Raw genomic sequence first — 26,161 nt, forward strand, 5'->3', positions numbered from 1 at the left:
GAGAGAGATTTCTCCTTCCAGGAGACAGCTGATTGTGGGAGGAATCTGGTTAATTTAAAGACAAACTGATCTGAACACTAATGAACAAAACAAAAATATTTGGGAGAGAAACTGGCTTGCCCGACCCTCCCCTTTTTGTGTGGTGTATCCAAGCTTCATTGCTTTAAAAGAAAGGTGTTTAATAATTACCTTCGTTGACCTCTGTACCTTCTGGCTTCCTTCTCTCCTGGGCATGAGACATGGCCATTCCTAGGGCGTGACTGTGCAGAGGCAGGTGGTCAGCCACACCGGGCAGCTCCCTGCGCTCTGCGAGGTCAAAGAGGAGGTAAGGCCTCTGGGTGACGGGAAGGCTGGACACTCTCCTGGCCAGGGACCCTAGCGGGACTTGATTTGGAGGAAGGGCACAGGAAAAGACCGCTACCTAGTTCATCCTTGAACTGGTTTTCCTCAGCAATGCTGTTCATTCTTTGCATCACTCAACGAAAAGAATATCTATATCATGAATCCACTGTGTGCGAGGTGACTTCAGCCTGGGAAGTAATTCTGAGAAAAACCTTCCTGCCTCGGGCTTGATTCCACTAAGTATATCCCAGTATGTTTTAATGTAGTTCTTTTTACTTTTGGAAAAAAAAAAAAAGTAGAGGTAGAATGACTTTCAGGTGTGTCATTGCTGAGGCTTAGGAGACAGAGGGCGGATGTGGGAGGGCGGGGTGGGGGAGCCCAGGGTCTCACGGGGCAGGTCGGAAAAGAGCTCAGAAGCCCAGCTGCCCAGGGCCTGAACGGCTGTCAAAATTTTGCTGAGACTGAGCAAAAGTGCAATTGACAGCTGCACGTTCCCCAAACAGTAGCTAATCATCTGTCCGCAAAGGCAGCGCCCGCTGAACCACAGGTGCCTCTGCTGGAGCACTTGCCGAGTGGACGCCCGTGCCCTCCTTGCAGCCTCCAGGACTGGCAGGAGGGGAAATGGAGGAGGCCAACCTGAGAAAGAGGAGAGAGGAGGAGAAGTCGATCCAGAGCAACGAACCCAAGACCACAAACCTCCAAAAGGAGGTAAGGCGGTCCCCGGGGCCGGGCCCTTCCCAGGTCCAGCGGTGGCGGGGCGGTGTTGGGGGCTTGAACTATTCTCCCATCCCTATCCCTGATGGAACAATTCTTTGCACCTACCTCTTTCCCTCTTGCCCATGAACTCAGCATGTTCTCATGAAGTTAATACATGTGTGCTTCTGTGTGCTGGGTAAGCACTCAAGGGGCTGGCGTTTGCCCAGACCAATAGCCTGTTCTCGGATGGTCAGAGGGGACTTCTGATGTCTGAGTCCCCTCTATGGCACCTTCACCAAATATCTGTTCCTCATGGTTGAATACCTTCCCCCAAGAGAAACTGCCATTCCTTCTTAGTGAGTCTAGCTGGGGTGGCGACTCTGACATGGGTGTGACATAGGTGATCCCTCTGGGCTGGGCTATAGGAAGGGTGGGATTTGGAGGTGCCTGCGGCCTGGAGGGGCCTGAGTGTGTGGCAGATGGAGCTGGGCCTGCAAGGAGGGGGGCGTGGGGGGAGCAGGGCAGTGCAGGTGGGATGGAGCTCTGAGTTCCACGCTGTGCAGTGATAGTCCCAGGGGGATGGGAGCAGCAGGCGATGGGAGTGGAAGGACAAGCTTCAGGCTCACAGGATGAGGAGCGAGGGCCCCAGAGCAAGGTCAGATGGTGTCGAGGGCAGGACCTGTGGGCTGGGCTCTGGGCAGAGCCTCCGGGAGCTCCCATGCCTGGCAACGGAGGAGATGGGGGAGGGACTAGGGGCTTAACCAGGGGAACGACATGGCTTGACTGTGTGTTGGCCTGGGATCCTGGGTCCCTAGGAGTCGGCTGATGGGCAGCAATACCCTCCTTTTGGCCATGAAAACAGCCCAGCTGAGCTAACCCCCAGCATGCCCTAAACTCAGCTGGGCAGCTTCAGGCCGAATGCAGACCTCAGCAAGGAAGGATTCTGGAGAGCCTGAGGCGTTGGTGAGCCAACCTGGCCGATAGAGGAGGGAAGCGGAGATGGCCCAGAGGAATGGAAGTCGACACTGCTCCCTAGGACCCCTCCTCTGACTGTGTGTGTCCCTTGGTGGCAAGTTACAGCTGGGGTCTTCCACATCCTCTGGGCTCTAACCCCGGGTGCAGCCTCTAGCCAGACAGACAAGCACATACACGTTTCACCTCGGGCTCCAGAAATCAGGCTTCCCAGGGCTAATGTTGTAAGTAGGGGCCTGCATCAGACATTTCCTTCCTTAACAGTGTTATTTCTTGATTCATGTATAATTTACAAGCAGTGAAGTGAGATCTTCAGTGTTCAGACTGATGAGCTTGACAAATGGATCACCCCAGAAAGTTCCCTCTTGCCCCTTTGCAGGTGGGCCCCCCGCCCTGAGTGCTGTCTCTGCGGTTAGCTTTGCCCGCTCTGGATCTGCATAGGAATGGGTCATACGTGTATGTCTTGTTGGTAGCATGTTCATACTCTGCAAAATGACATCCGAGAAAGTTCACAGCCCCCGAGGGTTTCTGTCCCTGAGGCCTCGTTGCTCACCGCCTACAGCCCCGCTCCCCTATGATGCCTCAGGCCAGGCCCCCAAAGCCCTGACTTCACTCTTAGTTTTGGAGGAGAAGCCCCATTCGGCCCTGCCCAACTAAGAGTCTTGTCCCGGGGGCCCTTCTCGTTGGTGATTGACGCCTTTACCATCTGGTCCCCTTTGTCGAGGGCCGTAAGGGTTGGCGCATGGAACCTGAGCCAGGTGTACCCCGCACTGGCTGTGAATCCTGGGGAGTAATGTAACCTTTCTGTTCCTCTGTTTCCCCCTGTAAAATGGGTATGGTAATGGCAGACCGGCCTCATGAGGATTAATCGACTTAATCCATACAAGTAAAGCCCCAAGAGCGTCGCCCTGGGGCTTTCCTCCACTTGGGGCCGGCCCGGCCACATCGAGGGCAGGAGGGAGGGTGGGAGAAAGAGGGCTGCGTCTGGGCGTCTGAGCCCCATCCGGGCGGCAGCACTAACTCTCCTCTCCCCTTCTCCACATCCAAGCTGGGCCTGTTCAGTGGCATCTGCATCATCGTGGGCACCATCATCGGCTCCGGGATCTTCATTTCCCCCAAATCTGTGCTCAGCAACACGGAGGCTGTGGGGCCCAGTCTCATCGTATGGGCGGCTTGTGGGATTCTTGCGACACTGGGTAACGAAGGCCCCCCTCCCTGGCGAACACCCCCTGTTGAGCGTGGGACAGGCTATCAGACCTCTCTCTGCTGCTGCTGGGATCCCCTTCAACGCTTGTGAGCAAATAGCCATAAACTGGGCTTCGCAGAAACGTCCAATGGTCACAGCTCAGGACGAGAGACATGGTGGTGGGCCCCGGGAGCACAGTTCCCACGTGGGGAGCGGGGTTCCCTCAGTCAGGGCGAAGCCTCACGAGGGGCCCGGGGTCCCTGCTCCTCTCTGTGTTCCAGGGGCTCTGTGCTTCGCGGAGCTTGGCACAATGATCACCAAGTCGGGGGGCGAGTACCCTTACCTGATGGAGGCCTTTGGCCCCATTCCTGCCTATCTCTTTTCCTGGACCAGCCTGTTCGTCACAAAGCCCTCGTCCTTTGCCATCATCTGTCTGAGCTTCTCTGAGTACGTTTCTGCACCCTTCTACTCAGGCTGCAACCCTCCTCAAATTGTCGTTAAATGCCTGGCTGCTGCTGCCATCTGTGAGTACCCGTGTGAAACCCTGGGCAGGGTCAGAAAAGTCCTGGCACAGATGATGTGGGGAGACTGGCTTGAGCTCCTGCATATGCAGAAAGAGGCCGAGTGGGCCTGGAGGTGCTGGTGAGGAGCAGGGCCGGGACTGGTCTTGGCCCAAAGCCTGGTGCCCTTTGCTATCCCACCCCTGTGCTGCAGGGCCATCAGAGCTGTCAGGGGTGGAGGGTGGCAGTGACTGCAGGCTGTCCCACAAGGCAGCACTTGGCTGGGGCCTGGCTGTTTCTCCACTGTTCTTGGAGGGAGGCAGCCCCGGCTGGATTTCCAAGGTGCATTTGATGGGTGTGGTGGTGAATGGAGGAGGACGCAGGGGAGCCTGGGAGTGGAAAGGAGACTCCTTCCTGGGCCTTTAGAAAGGAGGAAGATGCTAAGCCCACAGACCCAGAACATTGCCCACTTCTGCCTCTTCCTCCCAGTGCTCATCACCATAGTGAACGCGCTGAGCGTGCGGCTGGGGAGCTACGTCCAGAACGTGTTCACAGCAGCTAAGCTGGTGATCGTGGCCATCATCATCATCAGTGGACTTGTCCTCCTGGCCCAAGGTGACCTTTGGCTGGAGGGCTGGGTGGGCTCCACACAGCACAGACCATCTGGAGGTCTTGCTCCTAAGTATACCTGTAAGGCAGGAATTCAACAGAAGCAACCTCAGTTTCCCAACTTTTCAGAGTCTGTTTAATAACCTGAGATCATAAGCCACCCCCTTCTTTTACCTGGAGATGATGCCAAGTCCCAGTCTGGTCGGCTGACACCCACTATTCACTGTCTGGCTTAATTACAGGAAATACAAGGAATTTTGAAAATTCTTTTGAGGGCCCAAAACTGTCTGTGGGAGCCATCAGTCTGGCATTTTATAATGGACTCTGGGCGTATGATGGATGGTAAGGCACTCTTAAGACGGCACATGCCTGGTTGTGGGTTTCTTGAAGCTATCTTACTGAAAACGTGTGAAAAGCAATGCCATCTCCTTTTGGGGTTTTTGCGGGACCCTAATATCTCCCTTTTGTCAAGCACCCCACCCCTCACCCTTCTGCTCGCCTCGGACCCCAGAGACACCGGGGTACCTGCCCCTTTCCCAGTCACGCATGTGGCACCAGCCCTGGGCACAGGGGTCTGTGGGCCCGCAGTGGTGGGGCCCTGTGCCGGAAGCATCACCAGACACAGACAGGCTCAGCCGGACTGGAGGCAGTGAGGGCTGCCAGGCACTGGACAAGGCAAGAATATTCAGTGGCACTTCTATTTCAACCTTGCAAATACTAGTGTGGTCGATGAAATTCTACTTACGTCTAGTGGCCATCCAGGACGCTAGTCTTTCCCTCATGCAAGGCATTTGCAGGTTCATTCTCTTTTCAGACAAAGAATCTTCCGCTTTTTTTCAAAGCACTCAAATTACTCCCAGTAATTGTTGAAAATTCACATGATTCCCCCGGAGGGCAAAGACTTACCAGCTGACGATGTGCAGCTTAGTCATCTCACCATCCCCAGGGCTTCCTCCAAAAGAAATTACCCTGGAATTCCTACAGGGGAATTTTCTCTATGAAGCGTAATGAGGCCAACCTTTATTATTTTGTCTTTCATAATCTTCGCAAAGAAATTCCAAGTTATGTTACTCATGTTACTTTTCTTTCTCTAGGAATCAACTCAACTATATAACAGAAGAACTTAAAAACCCTTTCAGGTAGGAAAGTTGAGTCCAGCCAGAAGGCAGTGGACAGGCGAGCGTATTTCTCTCTCCCAAGCAAAAAGTGGAACTGCGTCCTCCCGGCACTCCACCCCCGCCTTCCACACGGATGGGTTCTTACAAGCTCATTTGCACTCACGGGAGCTCGGTTTTTGATAGTGGGATGGTTGCTGAGAGGAAGGAAGAACTCTAACTTTAGATTATCTTGCTTTATAGACAAGTCACTTTTACTGCTCTGGAGTCTAAAAAGGGAGAGTTCTTTCTCATTTGAAAATGTCACATGTCCCCGCAGGTGGCTCTGCTGTTCCACAAATTCCCTGCTTCTGGGTGGGCCTCAGGGAGGGCAGCTGTGACCCAGCTGTGAGCCCACCACAGGGGGCAGGGGGAGGGCTGGCCGGGGCAGGTGGGAGAAAGATCTAGACGAAGACCAACTTGTGAGTCTCTCATGGGATGCTCTGGTCTGCCTCTGAGCACCTGGGTCCCCGCCCCTCCCAGAAACCTGCCCCTGGCCATCATCATTGGGATCCTGCTGGTGACAGGGTGCTACATCCTCATGAACGTCTCCTACTTCACTGTGATGACAGCCACCGAGCTCCTGCAGTCCCAGGCTGTGGCCGTGGTGAGTCCCAGGGTCGGGGACAGGCCAGGGATCCACGCTCACCATGAAGGAACCTCATGGAAGCGGGGGAGGGAGATAATCGTCTAGGAAATGGGGAGTGTGAACAGGTTAGAGCAACACCAGAGACCAGCACGGAGATCCAGGCCACCAATAGGTGGCAGGTGCTGCTTTCCCAGCCTGCCCGGCCCCAGGCAGGGGTGGAATGCACTTACAGGAGGGCTGGACTTAGCAGGCTTGGGGCTTTGACGGACAAGTATGAGCGAGAGAAAGCGCAAGGGAGTCGCTGAAGGACGGAGTTATAATAACAGGTTGTGGAATTTAAGCCAGGTGAGGAGGGAAGCGAGGACAGAAGGATGGGTGTGAGGGACAGTGGGAAAGGTGGGTGCGGTCCACGCGCTACAGGAGGCCTGGAAATGAAACTAGAAACAGGCAGTTGACTAAGATGGGGAGCGTGGAGAGATGCAGTCTTGGTGATGAGGTCACTGAAGGGAGAACAGGCGGCTCAGGTGGGAGGGAGACCAGGTCATTCCAGGTGAGGGAGAGGCAGGGGTGTCAGGGGATGTAGCACCCCAGTGAGGTACGACAGGGGGCGGTGGAGAAGAGGTTTCCATCACCGTCAGTATTGGCATAGGAGCGAGGCCATCATATCCCCAGCTGGCTCTCCACCTTTCCTCTCGCTCTGGAGGCAGCGTCTTGGAGCCCATCCCTGGGTCCCGGGCCATCGGGGGGTCAGGGGCGTAGCTGCTTGCAGGGTCCATGGATCCTGGGGCGCGCTCAGTCTCAGGACTCACCGGCTTCTCTCACAGACGTTTGGTGACCGCGTCCTGTACCCCGCTTCCTGGGTCGTTCCACTCTTCGTGGCAATTTCGACCATCGGAGCTGCTAATGGGACCTGCTTTACTTCGGGCAGGTAGGGCCCGGCACCCACCCACAGCTACGAGGTCCTCGGGGCTTCGCCAGACTAAGTTCTCAGCACCCACAGGGACCAGAAAGCCTGCACGGACTGGCACGGGCGCTGGGCCTGGTGGGGTCCCGGGGCAAGGCGGGGCTCAGTGACCGACGGGGGACCGGGGGTGGGGGCGGGGGTGCTGGGAGGGAGAGAGAGGTTTGCCTATGGGAATCTTCACCTAATGAGCTTCCTTGAACATCTTCTCATGTTGATACACACACAGTCTAGATCAGGCATTGGCAAACTCTCCTTAAAGGGCAGATAGGACAGATTTGAGGCTTGCAGGCCATGTAAGTCTGTCACAACCACACAGCTCTGTCTTTGCAGCATGAAAGGAAACCAGCCATGGTCATGTTCCACTGGAACTTTACTTACATAGACAGGCACAGTTTGCCAGCCCCGGCCAAGCCTCTGGCCCCTACCGGTCTGGAGGCAGCAACTGTGTTGGATTCCACTTCATGATGTAGCATAATTTCACATCACCTCCACTCATGGGCTGAGTGCGGGTGGTTTTCATAAGCACTGCGGCAGCAGACACTTGTGAACTGGTCTTTGCCCACCTGTCCAGTGTTCTGAGTAGATAGAGTTCTGAGAGTGAAAGTGCCAAATGTTTACACTTGAAAAATGAAATATATACGACAAAATCATCCCTTAGTGCTAGTCCTCTCACTTCTTTAAAAGTGTTTCGGCTATTCTAGGTTCTTTGCATTTCTATCTGAATTTTAGAATCAGCTTGTCAATTGCTACAAAAAAAAAAGCCTTCTGGGATTTTGATCAGAAGCGCATTGAATCTATAGATCAACTCGGAGAGGACCAGCATCTTGAAAGTATCAATTCTTCCAATCTATGGGTGTGGTCTATCTCCCTGTTTATTTAGATTTTCTTTAATTTTTTTAAAGTGCTTTTTTTAGTAGCAATTTTCAGTATACAGTTCTTGCACATAGTTTGTCAGATATACCCTGAAATATTTCATACTTTTTCATGCTATTATAAATGGTATGTTCAAAAAATGTAAAAACTTTTCAGTTTCTGATAGTTTGTTGCAGGTATATAGAAACACAATTTAAACAACCCTATTGAGATATAAATACCATAAAACTCACTTTGTAATTCTGCAATTTAGTGATTTTCGTAAATTTATAAAGCTGTGCAAACACCACAATCCAATTCTAGAACATTTCCATCACTCCAAAAATTTCCCTCACACCTGCTTTTATTAATCTCTCCTCCCACCTCCAGCTCTAGGCAACCACTGATCTGCTTCTGTGTCTATGGCTTTGCTTTTTCTAGACATTTCATCTAAATGGAATGATGTAATATGTCATTTACCTCTGGCTTCTTTCACTTAGTGTATTATTTTTGAGGTTCATCGATGTCATAGGGGGTATCAGTTCATTCATTTTAATTGCTGGATAGCATTCCATTTTGTAGATGGACGCTTCATTTTCTCATTGACCAGCCAATGGCCATTTGGATTGTTTCTAGTTTGGGCTACTGTGAATAATGCTGCTGTGAGCATTCCTGTGTATGTCTTTGTGTGGACATATGTCTTCATTTCTCTCAGGTAGATTCCAAAGAATAGAATTGCTGGGTCATATAGTAACCTTGTTACTAACTTTTAGAGAACAGCTTACCTGCTTTCTAAGTGGTTACTCCATTTTAATTTCTATAAGCGATGCATGAGAGTTCCAGTTTCTCCAATTCCTCACCGACACTTGGTATTATCTTTTTGATTAAAGTCATTCTACTTTAGTGCCTTCTTACCGCAGCAGGCAGTGCGTCAGCCTCATAAAGTCATTCTACTGGGTATGTCATTGTGGTTTTAATTCACATGTCCCTAATGACTGATGATACTGAGTATCTTTTCGTGTGCTTATTAGCCATTCACATATATTCTGGTAAAACAGCTATTCAAGTCTGTTGTTCATTTTAAAAAGTGGGCTTCTTGTTATCCTATTACTGAGTTGTACACATTCATCATATATTCTGGATGCAAGTCCTTTATCAGGTATCTGATTTGCACATAATATCTCCTAATCTATGGCTCATCTTCTCATTTTCTTAATGGTGTTTTGAACTCCAGTGTTTTTAACTTTGACAAAGTCCTGTTTCTCAGTTTTATTTTTCATGTGTCATGCTTTCATTGCCATATCTAAGAACCTTTGCCCAATGCAAGGTTACAAAGATGTTCTCTTCTGTTTTATCCTAGAAGTTAATTAGGTTTAGCTCTTACATTTACTTATATGATCCATTTTTGAGTTAATTTTGTATAATATACCTGTTCAGCTTGGGGGTTGGCCAGTGGCTTGAACTATATTGAATTATGTTGGATATCATTTTGATGAGGTCAAATCTAAGATTTTTACTTACTGGTTTCTGAGTTTTCTGTCTCACATAGACAAACTTTCCTCTCTACTTTCAATAATACCCACCTATGTTTTCTTCTAGCATTTTACTTTAGCTCTTTGATCAATCTGGAAATCATCTTGATGTGAGGCATAAATCTCACTTTTTTCCTCCCAAACCTTCACCTGTTGTCCTAATATTATTTATAGAATAGTCCACCCTTTCCCCTACTGGTCTGAAATGCCATCATTATCATTCCAATCTGATTGGTCCACTTGGTTTCACTGATAGGTCCTTTCCTGTGCTATTACCATACTTACGACATGTTTCACAGTTTGAGCAATGTAAAACCTGGTAGGACTCACTTACAGTAATTTTGTCAAGTTCCAGAAGTCCTGCTTGCATTTTGAGTGCCTGGAATTTATATATTGGTTAGACTGATGGAGCTGAAACAGTGAATTCACAGCATCATCTTGGGTCTAAGTATCCCCTCCGTGTAGCAACTCCTTTCCTCCCAGTTGCACTGACTTGTTCTGGGAATTGACTTAATACCAGGCTTATGTCTTTTCAAAGTTCAAATATGTAGTTTTAAAAAACTGGCCTTTTGGCCTTTGTATTCATGGCTCCTAATGTCACTGTATTGTCCTCAGAGCATGTGACCTTTACCATATTACTTCAGAAGTTTTAAGACTTCCCTCGTGACTTACTGCCATTTGTATAAATGTTTCCCATGGTCTTGAAAATAACATGTATTCTATTAACTTCTTATAGATTTTTATGTTATCTTTAAGCTTCTACCTTGACAGTTCAAATTTTATGCTTACAGTGGATTTGTCAAGTTTTGCCTTCTGTATTTCAAGAGCTCCATTTTTTAAAAAATTTATTTAGGTATAGTTGATTTACAATATTATATAAGTTTGAGGTATACAATGTTGTGATTCATAATTTTTAAAGATTACAGTCCACTTATAGTTATAATAAAATATTGGGTATATCCTCTATGTTGTACAATATATCCTTGAAGTTTATATTATACATAATAGTTTGTACCTCTTAACCCCCTAGCCCTTCCTTACCCTTTCCCCCTTCCTTCTCCCCACTGATAACCAGCAGTTTGTTCTCTTAATTTGTGAGTCTGTTTCTTTTTTGTTATATTCACTAGTTTGTTTCTTAGATTTGTCATATAAGTAAAAATGTACAGTATTTGTCTTTCTCTGTATGATTTATTTCACTAAGCATAGTACCTTCCAGGTATATCCACATTGTTTCAAATAGCAAACTTTTATTCTTTTTTATGGCTGAGTAGTATTCCTTTGTATATCTATACCACACCTTCTTTACTATTCATCTGTTGATGGACACTTAGATTGCTTCTATATCTTGGCTATTGTATATAATTCTGCTATGAACATTGGGATGCATGTATCTTTTTGAATTACTATTTTTTTTTCAGATATATACCCAGGAGTGGAATTGCTGAATCGTATGGAGTTCTATTTTTAGTTTTTTGAGGAACTGCCATACTGTTTTCCACAGTGGCTGCACCAATTTACATTCCCACTAACAGTGTATAAGGGTTCCCTTTTCTCCACATCCTTGCCAACATTTGTTATTTGTGGTCTTTTTGATGCTAGCCATTCTGACAGCTATGAGGTGATATCTCACTGTAATTTTGATTTGCATTTCTCTGATGCTTAGCAATGTTGAGCATCTTTCCATGTGCCTGTTGGCCATCTGTACATCTTCTTTAGAAAAAAAATGCCACCCATTTTTTAATCAGGCTGATGTTGAATTGTATGAGCTGTTTATATATTTTGGATATTAACCCCTTATTGGTCATACCATTTGCAAATATTTTCTCCCATTCAGTGGGTTGTCTTTTTGTTTTGTCAGTGGTTTCCTTTGCTGTGCAAAAGCTTGCAAGTTTAATTAGGTCCCATTTGTTTATTTTTGCTTTTGTTTCTTTTGCCTTAGGAAACAAATCCAAAAGCATATTGCTACAATTTTATGTCAAAGAGTGTTCTGCCTATGTCTTCTTCTAGGATTTTTATAGTCTCTGGTCATACATTTAGGACTTTAATCTACTGTGAGTTTATTTTTATATATGATGTGAGAAAATGTTCTAATTTCATTCTTTTACAGTCTTCCCATCACCACTTATTGAAGAGACTGTCTTTTCTCTGTTTTATATTCTCACCTCCTTTGTTGTAGATTAATTGACCATAAGTATGTGAGTTTATTTCTGGGCTCTCTTTTCTGTTCCATTGATCTATGTGTCTGTTTCTGTGCCAGTGCCATGCTGCTTTGATTACTGTAGCTTTAGTATAGTCTGAAGTCAGGGAGCATAGGTATCTCCAGCTTTGTTCTTCTTTCTCAAGATTGTTTTGGTATTCAGGGTCTTTTGTGTTTCCATACAAATTTTAAAATTATTTGTTCTAATCCTATGAAAAATGCTATTGGTATTTTGATAGGAATTGCACTGAATCTGTAGATTGCCTTGAGTAGTATGGTCATTCTAACAATGTTAGTTCTTCCAATCCATGAACATGGTGTATCTTTCCATCTATTTGTGGCATCTTCAATTTATTTCATCAGTGTCTTACAGTTTTCTAAGTACAGGTCTTTTATCTCCTTAGGTAATTTTATTCCTAGGAATCTTATTCTTTTTGATGCAATTATAAGTGCTATTGTTTCCTTAATTTCTCTTTCTGACAGCTCATTGTTGGTGTATAGAAATGCAACAAATTTTTGTGTATTAATTTTGTATCCTGCAACTTTACTGAATTCATTGATGAGCTTTAGTAGTTTTGTTGTAGGGTATTTAGGATTTTCCGTGTATATCACATCTGCAAAAAGTGACAGTTTTACTTCTTCTTTTCCAATTTGGATTCCTCATTTCTTTTTCTTGTCTGATGTCTGTGGCTAAGACTTCCAATACTATGTTGAATTAAAGTGGTGAGAGTGGGCATCCTTGTCTTGTTCTTGATCTTAGAGAAAATGTTTTCAGCTTTTCACCGCTGAGTATGATGTTAGCTGTGGGTTTGTCATATATGGCCTTTATTATGTTGATACCCATTTTCTGTAGATTTTTTTTTAATCATAAATGAATATTGCATTTTGTCAGAAGATTTTTCTGCATCTACTGAGATGATCGTATAGCTTTGATTCTTCAATTTGTTAATGTGATGAATTATACTGATTTGTGGATATTGAACCATCCCTGCATCCCTGAGATGAATTCCTCTTGATCATGGAATGTGTTGTTGGATTCAGTTTGCTAATATTTTGTTGAGAATTTTTGTATTTATGTTCATTAATGAAATTGACCTGTAATTTTTTGTGTGGATGCTACCTTTGTCTGGTTTTGGTATCAGGGTAATGCTGGCTTCACAGAATGAGTTCAGAAGCATTCCTCTGCAATTTTATGGAACAGTTTAAGGATAAGTGTTAATTCTTCTCTAAATGTTTGGTAGAATTCACCTGTGAAGCCATCTGGTCCTGGACTTTTGTTTGTTGGGAGTTTTTAAAATTACTGATTCAATTTCATTATTGGTAATTAGTCTGTTCGTATTTTCTATTTCTTCCTGGTTCCGTCTTGGCAGAGTGTATATTTCTACTAGATTGTCCATTTTAATGGCATAAAATTATTCATAATAATCTTTTATAATCCTTTGTATTTCTGTGGTGTTGGTTGTAACTTTTCTTTTTTCAATTCTGATGGTATTGATTTGGGTCCTCCCTTTTTCTTGATGAGTCTGGCTAAAGGTTTATTGATTTTATCTTTTCAAAGAATCAGCTCTCAGTTTCATTGTCTTTTCTATTTCTTTTTTCTTTTTTTAGTCTCTGTTTCACTTAATTTTGCTCTGATCTTTCAGTTCTTTCCTTCTTACTAATTTTGGGTTTTGTTTTTTTTTCTAGTTCCTTTAGGTGTAAGTTTCAGTTGTTTTGAGATTTTTCTTGTTTCCTGAGGTAAGCTTGTATCACTATGAACTTCTTAGAACTGCTTTTGCTGCATCCCATAGATTTTGGATCATTGTGTTTTCAGTTTCATTTGTCTCCAGGTATTTTTAAAATTTCCTCTTTGATTTATTCTGTGCTGATACAAATGTTTGTACTACGTTTGTCTTTTAACCTTCCTATTAGCTTTGATAAAGGTTGATTTTCCACCTCTACTGTATAATCACAAGGGCTCCTGTTATGTATATCTTCTTGTAGACTGTCCCCTTTTTCAGTAGGAACTCTCCTTCTTTTTGCTGTAAATTGTATTCTGATATTGATATTGCCGTCTTTTAGACTGCTGCTCTTGGTTACATGTCCCTTCCCTTTTATCATCTACTTCTCAGTGTCATGGGCTTTGGCTTGTGTCTCTTCCAATAAACCAGACCTGAAAGTCTCTAGCTGGGCAAGTGGAATCTGATCACAACTGATGTGATTACTGCTATAGCTAGATTAATTTCTAACATATTCCTTTGTGTTATGTTGGCTTAAAATCTTACCCTGATTTATTAACCATCAAATTGCCTTTATCCCTGTTTTTCTTCTGCTGATGTGGGTGGAAGTTATATTTCTATTCTTTTAGCAGTTACCTTTAAATTTTAACATGAATACCTAATACAGTCTATAACTGTCTCAGTTCTCTTCCATCTCTTGAGGACTCTCCCCTTCATATCATCTTGTATATCAGCTACTTCTTGTTTGCAAACCAAACCAATTCTCCTAAAAAAAAAAAAAGTCTGTCATGACAGAAATTTAAAAATCCAATACTTATATACATACCAACATGTTTTATTGGTCTTCCCTTAGCATTGCTTCTTCAGTCAACTCCTTCTGAATTCCAACTTTTGTCTGAGTCCTTTTTTCTTGGAGTACACTTTTTAATAGTTTTCCATGAGGACTAAAGAACAGTAAATGTCTGTAGTTATTATCTAAAAATGTATTTTGCCAGTAGTTTTGAATGATAGTTTAGCTATGCAGAATTCTAATCTGAAAACCAATTTCCTTCCATCACTTTGAAAATGTTAATTCTCATTCTGATTAGTCCTAATTTTGCAGTTAATGTTTTAAATTTGGTATCTTAAAGTTTTGTTTTGTTTTTTACTTTCCACTATAATGTTTATATCTGGGCATGTTTTTATTCATCTAGAACTGGATTCAGTTTGAAGGCTCAGGGTTTTTCAGTTCTGTGAAGTCTCTCTGCTCTTCTTTGAACTTGTCTTACGCCATTCAATGTATTTGAACGTCTTCCTCTGTTTCTTCTCTTAATTTCCTCTCTACACTTTCCATTTCTCTATGTGTCATACCCAGATCTAGCTTTCTTTTCATTTGTATCTAATTTATCTGTTCTTAATTAAAATTTTAATTATAGTAACTTTTTGTTTTTTAGGAATTCTGTTTAACTCCCCTTCCCTTTTTCTTTAATATTTTAAATATAGCCTTTCAGATTCCTGAATAATCAGAAGTTCTTAGGGGAGGTGGTGAGGTAAGCACTGGGGTCCATAGACCCTGGACTAGTTTTTACATTTGCTTTTTGCATAACTTTCAGGACACAGATCAGGTATCTCCTCTTTGAAATTGCCTCCCCAGTCCCCTCAGGTGACCCCACTGCAACAGGCTGCATTCCTCTAAGATGCATTTAACCATCTCACTTACTTCTGTAAAACTCAGTCACCTCAGGAGGCTGGACTCCTACCTGATGACAGCAGGGTCACAACTCAGTCCCTTTCTCTGTGGCCTCAGCAGCAACGCTCAGGACACACTTGCTGGGTGATGGTACTGCAGCCTGCACTCACATCGACTAACTTCCTTATTCCTGCCTTTTCAGACTTGTTTACGTTGCAAGCCGGGAAGGCCACATGCTTAAAGTCCTCTCTTACGTTAGCGTCAAGCACCTCACTCCAGCCCCGGCCATCATCTTTTATGTAAGTATGAATTCTGCCATGAAAACACCCCCTTAAGGCAGAGGTTCCTCAGTTTGGATGATGGAATAAACCTGATCACTAAGCCCAGTGATTTTCAAATGACCCAGGTCCCCCTAGTCCTCAGGTATATAAACAGGTACATTAAAAAGTTCAAGACAATTCAAATAACTTACAACTTTTGCTCCTTGTTCTGAATTTATCCATGAAACTCACTGAATCTTCCAAGCTTATACCCTCTACATGTCCTTCATGCACATTTGTATGTTCTTGATCTGTGGTAACAGACCATACAAGAACCCACTAGCTTCTGGGGAAGGAGGAGAAGGCATTTTTCAAGGTGGCTACTGACAACAGCGTCTCATTATGGTCCACTAATTCAGAAGTCTGTGGGATCCTTGTGAAGTAAAGGCCCTTTGACACCTTCTGATTGGGTTTTTTTGTGGGCCATGACCCTTGATTGTGCCTTGGGCACCTATGGACCGTCCTCAGGGCCAGACTCTTCCTCCCATCCCCAGAGGAAAGCCCCTTAGTCTCTGTCAACCTTCTCCCTTTGAAGATCAGTAAAACAGACCCAGAATTACAAGGCTCTTGGAATTACAAGTCCGGAGCCATGCAGATAATGCAGTCAAGACCAGACCGAGACAGCCCAGGTTTTATAGAGCAAGGCCCTTTCCTGTGATGAAAACTCTCTGGAAGGAAAATTCGTAATTAGGAAGCTGGTGCAGTAGACGTACACATTTTGTTTCTCCCCTGCTTAAAACCGCAACTTCAAAGAGCCACAGATTTCCCAAGCCCTTTCCATCCCGCCTCAAAGAGAACACCTGTCACAGCCAAAGTCTGGGTCAACCCCAAATATAATGGGACACATTGGAGGTTTCCTTCACACGAAGGTGTTTGGCCACAGGAAAAACTACTTCTTCCGTCTTTTGTGAAGTGGTAAGTACAATGTTTTCAGGTACTATTGACCTAAGAATTCCTTCTTTCTTCTAGGGCATCATAACAACCATTTATATCATCCCTGGGGACATAAACTCATTAGTCAATTACTTCAGTTTTGCTGCATGGCTGTTTTATGGCCTGACGATCTTTGGACTGATTGTGATGAGGTTTACAAGGAAAGAACTGGAAAGGCCTATCAAGGTAGGTCTAGCGCCCCAGGGGTCACAGGTGGCTTTGAGTTCTTGCAATGAATTAGGTAGAGGTAACTTTTAAATTCTAGGAGCAAGTTTTCTAGTCCCAACCCGATTCTTCTCTTGAATATCACATTTTAGAGTGGAGTTTGCCCTTCAGTTCACTTTATATTATAGTTTTTGATCCAGTCAGCCATCTCATTATTAATTTATTAAGGTTATCAAGAATACCTGTGACCTGTCTCTCTAACTGAAGCGAGATGTCCCATTCTGAGATCTCTCATGCACGCACTTTCTGTGGGCTGGTGGGGACCTCTGATTCTGGCCCAGGCCCACTCCTGTGCACATAACCACTAACAGTCCACCTCTGCAGTCTGTTTGGGGTCCTTCCCACCTCTCTCCGTGGCTGCTGTGGGTCCATATACCAGTGAGGAAGAAGAATGTATTTTGTTTCGTTGACGTTAGGGGCTTTTTTTGCTTTAAAAACATGCTATTTATTCTTATGATAATGACAAGTACAGATGTAAGAAAAAGGTAGGCAAGTGGAGGGCTTCAGCAATTAGGACAAAAATAATGTCTTCAGCTTTAGAATTTTGTTTCATAAATTCGGTTAGAAGTATTTCTGGCACGACTATCCCCAAGTCCCCGAACTCAGCTGAGACCTGGAGCAGACTGCTGGCATTAGGCGGCTCCACCTCAGTCAAGCATCCAGCAGGCAAAATCATGATGATCGTAGCATAGATATTTAAACCTGCACACAGTTTCCCAGACAGAAATTAAAAGGATTTGAGAGGAAATAACTGAGACTGAGAAAAAGAGATTAACATGTGTATAATTGGAGTCCCTGAAGACAAAAATGAAAGTAACAGAATCCTTAAAAGTTATGACTCAAGAGACATTTCCTGAGGTAGGAGAGGGGACCACAAAGGGAGGGGGAACTTGAACCAACACACTGAAAGGCATACAGTGTAACTGAGAAATCTGAGCCAGGATGGGCAACAGAGAAACATATTCTGATAAAACTGTGGAGCTTAAAAAAAATGCTTTGGGTATCCATCTCCTCTTTCCTGTCTTCCTCCACCCCCGTTCGCTTATAATGGAAAGAAAATAATATAATCAATCAGCAGCACTTCACATCACAAGGCAGTGGGTAACATGCTTAAGATATTCAAGGAAAAAAATGTAAGTTAAATATTTTATATCCAGTCAAACTGACCCTGAAGAATAAAGTTACCAATGAAAGAACTCAAGGGCATGTATCATTGTATGAGAACTTCCGTCCTAGGGAATCACTAGAGAATGAACTTCAGAAACCAGAAAGTCATCAGCGCAAGGTGAATATATTCAGTCAAAAGACTAAGACTGAATGATGAGAGATAAAGGTAGCAAAACAGGGCATAAACGTTAAGGACTGACAACGTCATACAAGGAAAATGGAAGAGAAGGCGGGTGAGAGTATGCCGGACAAGGAAAATATGCCCGAGAAGCTGTCTTACGAATCCATTAAAGGCAGATGAGGGGAAAGAGAAGAATTCCTAGCTAATTTCATTGCTGCTTATTATGGACAATCTGAAAAAGAGAAGCCCAGGGTATTATATCTACTGTAACTCTCAGGATAAAACCAGTATTTATAGATACCAAAAAACGTATCCAAAACAAGTAAGTGCACACACACATACACACAAAAGGCCAGTTCATAAAAGAACCTGCATATAAACACTTCAATAGGAAGACAAATCAGCATATTTTCCTGGGTGATATTTTCTTGGTAGAATGCTTATTAGGGTTTTTTCTTATTACTGCTGTTTTTTGATTATTCGTTTTTAACATCCCAAAACTTTATAGAATCTACAAATCATTTAATACTCTCATTTCTAGCTGATAATCACATGGGGGAAAAATGAATATTTGAATTCCCAAAATGCAACACTATTTTTAATACATGTGTGAGAAAGATTTCAAATGGCATTCCAAATCCAACCCAAGTCAGGATCACGTGTAGGCATACTAACAAGTGTGAGGCATGTGTGTCTCAGATATTGGGAAACATGTTATTGCATTAAAGGTAACCATTTACTAAAAATCATACTAATTGATCACAAGGAAATCATTTTTTAAGCAGTTTACTTCCAGGTATAGTACAGGTTGGAGATAACATATACACTTATTAGCTTTTCGTTATATTTGAAAACACTGGTTGGAAATCTGGAGTTTCATTTGATATGTAAATTTTCCCACTTAAAATAAAGGAAGTAGCCCCTGGCCAAAGTCTTCCCATAGAATGTCATTCTTTAAGGGCAGAAAACTGACAGTAAGTAAAAGATGCCTATATATGGAAATATAAAACTACAGAGACCAGACTTACCAGTTATATAAGTAAATTGGCTTATGCAGTTTAAATGGGTTTAAATCAGCCATTAAATATTTTTTTCAGGCATGTTTACAAAGCTGTGAATTCAAAATAAAAGGATAGGCAAAGAAATGCCAAGCAAATGAAAATACACAGAAAATAGGGGTTGTGACCTTATCAGACAAGCACTCAGGCCCCAGCACAAGACAAAGACCATCTAGTAATGCTAAAGGCTAAAATTCACAATAAAGAGTTAACAGTTATGAAAACCTATTCACCAAACCACATAGTAATCATTTTTACGAAGCAGAAACGATAGGAAATACAAGGAGAAACAGACATGCACACTAATAGGAGATTTTAAAACACCTCTCTCAGTCCAAGACAGATCGAGGCACATCACTAGTAAAAGTGACAGAAAATCTAGAAAAATATATGTAACAAGGTACATCTTAGAGATTCGTATCAAACTCTGAATCCCCAAAATATCAAACACACTTTTTCAAGTGCATATGGGACATGCCTGAAATTGACAATCTTTGATGCCACAAAGGAAAACCTTGATAAAAAATTAGAAATAATATAGATCACATTCTCTATAATGCAATAAAACAGGAAATTTTAAAAATTAAACTTCTCAATCCAAAAGGAAACAGGAAATGAAAGTACATAAATTCCTAAAAATAACAATAAAACAAGACATAATCTATGATCGGTGCTTTAAAGAAATTCCACTACATTAAACACTTATATCAATAAAAATCAAAACAAGTAAACAGGCAACTCAAAAGGCCAGAGAAAGAACAAAGAAAACCAAAAGAATGTAGAAGGAATTAATAAACATAAAGAAAGAACTTAAGGTCCTTAATTGGATTATCTGATTTTTAGAATTTCTCCATGAGTTCTGATTCTGCTGGGGCTAGTTTTAGTAAACTATATTTTTGTAGAAAACTGTCCATTTCATCTAGGGGTTTGCATTTATTTGTATAGAGTTGTATAAAATAGTTTATGATTTTAAAAAACTTTGTACTGGAGATTATTTCCCATTTTTGTTTCTTATTTGTGTGTTTGTACTTTCTTTGTTTTTAGGTTAGTTACAGGTTGTTTTACTGATTTTTTCAAGTTATTTTTATGGACTATAACACTGATACCAAACTTCACAAAGATAGCACAAAAAAAGGGAAAAGAGAAAAAAGAGCAATCTCACTTTTGAATATTAATATAAAAATCTTCAATAAAATTATTTAACAAATAGAATCCAATTACATCAAAAGCATATAATGATTAAGTGAAGTGTATGTAAGGATGGCTAAAGATTAGAAATTCATTAATTATGAATTTAATTCATGGTGGATATAATTCATCATATTACTAGACCTATGGTGAAAACCCCTATAATTACCTCCCACAGATTCCAAAGACAACCAGATAAAATTCAAGATACATTACTGGTGAGGATACAAGTAGGAATTTATAACAATTTCCTTGGCATGATCACACACACACACACACATACCCTACAGCAAAAAGCAATTAAATTGATAAGGTAACACTAGAGAGATCTGTACTAAGATGAAGACAAGAATACCTTCCTTCTATTTCTATTTAACACTGTCCTGAAGATATTAGCAAGGCAGTTAGACAGGAGAAAGCAATGTGGAGCATGAAGGTTAGAAAAGACGTTCAAAAATCTCTCAAGCCTTCTCCTTTCAAAGAAAATAGAATTGTACATCTGGAAAACCCGAAAGGATCAAAGAAAAAAAATCTATAATGAAGTAATGATGTGAAATTAACACACTGAAATCGATAGCCTATTTATAAAATGAAATCCAGTGAAAAGACAGTGAAAGAGAACACCTGATCCCAAAAACAAAAAATTAAAAAGACCCCTAGCCATAAACTTAACAAGAGGTTAGACCTCTCAGTGGAGCTCACTAGGTCTGTTTATTTATTATTATTATTTTTTTTAGTGGGGGTACTGGGGGGATTGAAGCCAGGACCTCACGCATGCTAAGCATGCACTCTACCACTTGAGCTATACCCTCCCCCCTAGACTCTCAGTGGAAAAGTAAAACTCTCTTCAAAGACAGAAAAGGTAACTTGAACAGATGGAAATCTGTACATGTTTTTGGACAGGCAGACTCAACATCACAAGTGTCACTATTCCTTAATTTAGACATTTAATGCGATTGCAATAAAAAACACCATCTAATTTTTTTTCTGGAGTTAGATGAATTGATTATAAAGTTCATACTGAAGAAACTAATAAGAATAGCCAGTAGAAAAAAAACTAAATAATGAGAAAAATATTAAAATCTAAAGGTTCTAAAATTTAAGTATGGTGTTGATGCATGAACATAAATTACTTAGTAATCCAAGAATGGGGAAGACCCTTCCTATGACTTAAAATCCAGAAGTAATAAAAAAGGGGGCAACCATAACCCCAGTCAAGTAAAAATTTATGCATTAAAAAAAAGTTGAAAACACATGAATATAATATAATGGGGAAAATATGTGCAGTAATATCACAAAAAAGGACCAAGATCCCTAATTTAAAGAGTTCCTAAAAATTGAGATGGAAGTTACTAACATTTGAAATGGACAATAAATATAAATGGACAAAAGACATTAAAAAAAGACAGTTCAAAGGAAAAATGCACTGACACTTCAACATGAAACAAATGAACCCCAGCAAACTCACTTTTGTTCCTAACAAGACAGTGCATATCAAAATTCGAATTAGGTATCATTTCTTGCCTATCAGATGGGCAGAAATCCCAGTTTGGCCACACTCCCCGGGTGATGCTCTGGGGAAACAGCCTTCTCACATACCGCTAGAGGATTACAAATGGGATGGCCCTATGGAGGTACACCTGGGGCACCCAGCAAAACTAGACATGCATTTATCTTTTGACCCAGCCACACCCCATTTGAGGCAATCTAGCCCAAAGTGAAATGGACCAAAATATAAAATATACAAAGTTATTTATTGCAGCATTGATTGTAATAGCTCAACACAACCCAAACGTCAATTAATGGGAGATGAGTTGGATAAATTGTGGCACAACCACAAAGTAGAGTGGTATGCAGCAGTAAAAAAAAAAAAAATGGCTGAGTAACTTTATATAGAACTATGACGTTGTCTCTGGAATATATTAATGGAAAGAAACAAAACTGATGCAAAACTTTTATGCATTTGCTACCTTTTGTATGAGGGAGAGGGAGATGAACAGTTCTATGCACATTTGTGCACAGAGGTGTGTTTATTCTCAAAAAGAAGGGAAGAATGAAAGCAAAAATCAAGAAAAAAGTTAAATAACAGTATTTTAAAAAATTAAATATAAAATGGAAAAATCAAATCTCTAAAAACTGAAAACAAGTGGAGATAAAGAAACCTTAGTTTATGACAAGTACGTGACATAACCACACGGAACATAATTACTACAACTGATATTAAAGTGTGGGGATTTGGATGGATCTCCCTAGTGGCTTATACTCTGTGGTTTAAAAAGAACTGCAAAAAAACCTTGAACTTGACACTATTGCTGATAGTAGCAGTATCGGTATGGTTATTTTCAAGTTCATTATAGGTACATTGTAAGATAAAGAAAATAATTATGTTGAAGCCATGGAGATTTTCAGAAGCATAAGGAAAAAAAACGTAAGTCTAAATAAAGAAAAGGAAGGAAGCACAACCTCACATTTAAGTCAGAACTATCAGTATAAAATTGAGGAATGTTTTTCCCTTCTTAAAAAAAAAAAACTATCTCTGTCCTTGCAAAAAGAACACTGAGTACTCCAATCCCGTGGATTATGGATTATAAAAACCATTTCCTACCAAAAGGGAACAACTCCCTAGAGGAATGGGGGAATCCAGATCTGGTGGCATTGGATTCCTCCCCTGAAACCATGATTGAGTTTAGAGGTTTAGGTGACGATCAGACCTTACACGCCTCATGATGTGTTACAAGAGGAAGTGCACTGCTCCAGCTACAAAGTACTCCTGCCTCCGATCTAACCACCAGCTGACAGGAAGCAGGGGGGACAGAGGAGCAAGTCGTCAGGCAAAGCTAGAATGAAGACCTTGTATAGGTAAACCGTCCAATTCATACAACAAATTAACGGCAAGATAAAGAGAAGAGGGAACAAACATGTTATAAACAGAAAGTCCTCATCTGTTAGAGGTGCAAACTGACTTTTACACATAAAATGACAGGATGGCATTTAAAAAAAATATTCTAGAGAAAAGAAAAAAATAGATGAACTAAGTGGTAATTTTACTTACAAATGACTGAGACTGGAGGAGGGGGCACACGGCGTTCATTATATTCTTCTTTCTGTATCGGTGTTTTGTTCTGAATGAAAATTTACAAAAAGACAACAAATGCATGTGGCCAAATCATGACACCATGTTGTTTTTGCCTGCAGGTGCCCATTTTCATCCCCATCTTGGTGACTCTCTTATCTGTGTTTTTGGTTTTGGCTCCAATCATCACCCAGCCTGCATGGGAGTATCTCTACTGTGTGTTATTCATACTCAGTGGCCTTCTGTTTTACTTCCTTTTCGTCCACTATAAGTTTCGATGGGCTCAGAAGATCTCAAGTAAGTATGGGCGGAGGGATGGCTTTGCAGCAAGTCAGGCCCAGCCCCCCGCAGCCTCACCTGTCCTGACCCCTCCAGGGCCGGCTTATCACAGGAGCTCACGCAGCTAACAAATTTCACTTCCTCTTTGGGAGGACCTGTGACCCATTCCCCTCAGTGTGATACCTCTGGGTCCACTGTGGCCTCTTTTTTTGTTCCCGTCAATCCCAGTAACAAATAGGAAGAGAAAGCACCATTTTTCTACTTTCTTTAAATGTAATTTACACATAACCATCGTAACCATCTTTAAGTGTACAGTTCAGTAGTGATAATACACATTCGTGTCAGTGTCCATCCCATCTCCAGAGCACCGCCTGCCTTTGCCTGATGCACAGGCGTCGTCTGAGGGGCCCAGCAGCATCCCAGAGACACCCAAACACAGAGCTGGCACAAGGGCCTGAGCCTTCCAACAAGGCTGCAGCTCTTGCCTTTTGCTCAGCAGTGCTGGTCCCTCAACTGTTTTAGGACAAAAGTGTAAAAGTTTAGTTACGTTAGCCACTTTCCATTCTGAAAAAGCAAGCAGGGATGGCAAAGTACAGCAGAGGCTCAGAAGTCCCCAAGTGTGTGTCATAGTCACAGCGTGTCCCCCCCCCCCCCACGGCACAGCCGACTACAGGGCGCTTGCTCTCAAGGCCTGCCAGGCTCCCGCGCCCCTCCCCAGGCCCACAATGACCCACGGCCTTGCCTGGTCTCCCTACCTTAACTTTGAGTTCCCCGGAGGCAGGAACTGGGCTGTCCAACAGCCACTTAATACTGAGTAAATGTGATTAAAAAATCTGCCTCATCCTTTCTCCTTCGGCTCGTCTGAACAGGGAAGTACAGGCATCCCTTTAGGCAAGCCTCTGTCGGGTATTTTTTGGTTTGGGGGGTTTTGTTTTTTTTTACATGCACCTCAGAGGGGCATACAAGGCACCAAAGAGCGAAACCCAACTGCAAGGTGGAGAAGCTGGGCCCCGCGACTGAGCCAGCTCCCTCCTCCATGTCCTCACCTGTGCAATCTGGTACCACCCCTCACCTGACAGCGGTGTTACAAACAAGAACGAATCTGTTTCCTGCTGATTAACAAAGTGAAACCAAAACCAAAATATGGCTTTTTTATTTCCCAAGGACTTTTCTCCTTTCTTGAACTAGCCCCCCCTACCCACAACCTCTTTAAGCCCTAAACTGAGGGAGGGCTTGCAGGGACGCGACTGTAGAAAGGAAAGAAAATGTATTACTATTAGAAAAGCTGCCACTTTTCCCCATGCGTCTGACAATGAATTTGGATTTGATCACACTGACAGACACTCTAGCCCGGATGACTTACAACCTAAAGTTCCAAAACACGTCTTCTTTAGAATATTTAGGCAAGCTGTTCCCTACAAGAACTGGTAAGAAGTTGGAATTCAGGATGTTAAAAGAATGAACAATGTGCATTTTAAACAAAACAGGTTTAGTGACTTCAGATTAAATACCCAACCCTGGTCAGTGGTAGTTAAAGACACGCATATAATCAAGTCATCCATTGTTTTCCTTTGGAGCAAATGGTTTGGTGGCAATAAAAATAATTAGTAGGTTCCTAATGCTTTAATGGGAAATAACGTCTCTCCCAAGAACCACCGTGGCTCCCAGGGATGCTCTGCCTCCCTCTGCCCAGCAGGGTCCCCTGAGTGTGGGCCGTTGGCAGAGACACTCGGCCAAGGAGGAAGGATGAGCGCGGCAAAGCCAGCCGTCGGGGGCGGTCTTCTCACTGCACTTTTCCGCTCCAGGGCCCCTCACCATGCACCTCCAGATGCTGATGGAAGTCGTCCCCCCGGAGGAAGCTCCAGAGTAGCGTGCTCAGCCTCCTGTGGCCAAGTCCACGCTGTGGTTAATTTATTTTTATAAGCAGTATCTGTGGTATGATTTAGCTCTCCTTAGTCCTCTGGGTGGGTGTCTGCTGAAGTCAGCAGGCGAGGCTGGGACCTGGCGGCCAGGGAAGGGCTGAATTAGAACGGCCACCACACCACGCGGTGACTTTAACAAGGGGCACATCACAGCGACTTCAATAAAGGGTATTCTTTAAACTCAGTGACCAGTAAGGTGTACATATATATATGTATTTTTTTATAAAATTGGTGAAACTTGCTTTGATTGAAATAGATTCTTTAAATACTAAAGTACAAATGTTTTACTGCCATCCCCCCTCCCCCCGCCACCCCTCCTGTATTTCATCGGGGATGCACAGGGCAGGTCTTCCCCAGGCTGGATGCCGAGGCCCCGACTGCAAAGCTGACCGTCCAGGACCATCCACAGCCTGTGTCCACGAGGGGCTCAGCGTCACAAGTGTCCCGACAGCCTTCTCTGGCATTTTGGTCAAACCAGAAAGTGTGGTGTATGAAATTCTATTTTGCATTTGGCACTCAGGGAAAATACTGTCTAAAAAAAATGGAAAAGTAACATTCCTGTGCGAACAGTGGAATTTTATTGATATGCTGCAAAGACATTCACACCACAATTGACTAAGTATGTGAGCAATTTTAGAAGCATAGAGACAAAAGTACTTTTACCCTGCATTTCAGAAGTTTTCCCAAAACATGGAATCAGTACATATTAATAGTAGGGAACAAAAGACAATTAGTAATTGTTTACATCTCACAAGTCAGTGTCCTATGTCCTACAAAATGTTATTCAGAACCTCAAATTGCAGTAAATTTTAATGTCTGAAAAAAGAAATTGAGATTTAAATGTGTGGCCCTCCTCTGCCCAATACTTTCATTCAGCTGTCAGTGAACCGCACGA

General features: G+C 42.9%; 1 protein-coding gene across 4 annotated transcripts; it reads left to right on the forward strand.

Moving 5' to 3' along the window:
- On the forward strand, nt 1-26,091 carry SLC7A9 (solute carrier family 7 member 9). 4 transcript variants are annotated; one of them, XM_032486203.1, is made up of 13 exons: nt 1-325; nt 869-1,050; nt 3,059-3,206; nt 3,478-3,720; nt 4,186-4,311; nt 4,548-4,647; nt 5,400-5,444; nt 5,943-6,066; nt 6,873-6,976; nt 15,183-15,279; nt 16,270-16,419; nt 23,188-23,362; nt 25,150-26,091. In XM_032486203.1, exons 2-13 carry the CDS (start codon nt 964-966, stop codon nt 25,212-25,214), a joined length of 1,464 nt encoding a protein of 487 aa, XP_032342094.1. In that variant the 5' UTR covers nt 1-325; nt 869-963; the 3' UTR covers nt 25,215-26,091. The 4 variants fall into 4 exon arrangements, with proteins under 4 accessions (XP_032342094.1, XP_032342093.1, XP_006173710.1 ...); XM_032486202.1 differs by having other exon boundaries at nt 2-325; nt 846-1,050; XM_006173648.3 differs by having other exon boundaries at nt 2-325; nt 940-1,050.
- Nucleotides 26,092-26,161: the final 70 nt, after the last annotated feature.

The sequence above is a fragment of the Camelus ferus genome, chromosome 9 (genome assembly GCF_009834535.1).
Source record: "Camelus ferus isolate YT-003-E chromosome 9, BCGSAC_Cfer_1.0, whole genome shotgun sequence".
Classification (NCBI taxonomy): Eukaryota; Metazoa; Chordata; class Mammalia; order Artiodactyla; family Camelidae; genus Camelus; species Camelus ferus.

Coding starts and splice junctions, on each gene's coding strand:
- SLC7A9 (XM_032486203.1), top strand. CDS start 964: ATGGAGGAGGCCAACCTGAGAAAGAGGAGAGAGGAGGAGAAGTCGATC. Junction 5,445..5,942: donor GAACTTAAAAACCCTTTCAG/GTAGGAAAGTTG, acceptor CGCCCCTCCCAG/AAACCTGCCCCTGGCCATCA. Junction 23,363..25,149: donor ATGGGCTCAGAAGATCTCAA/GTAAGTATGGGC, acceptor TTTCCGCTCCAG/GGCCCCTCACCATGCACCTC.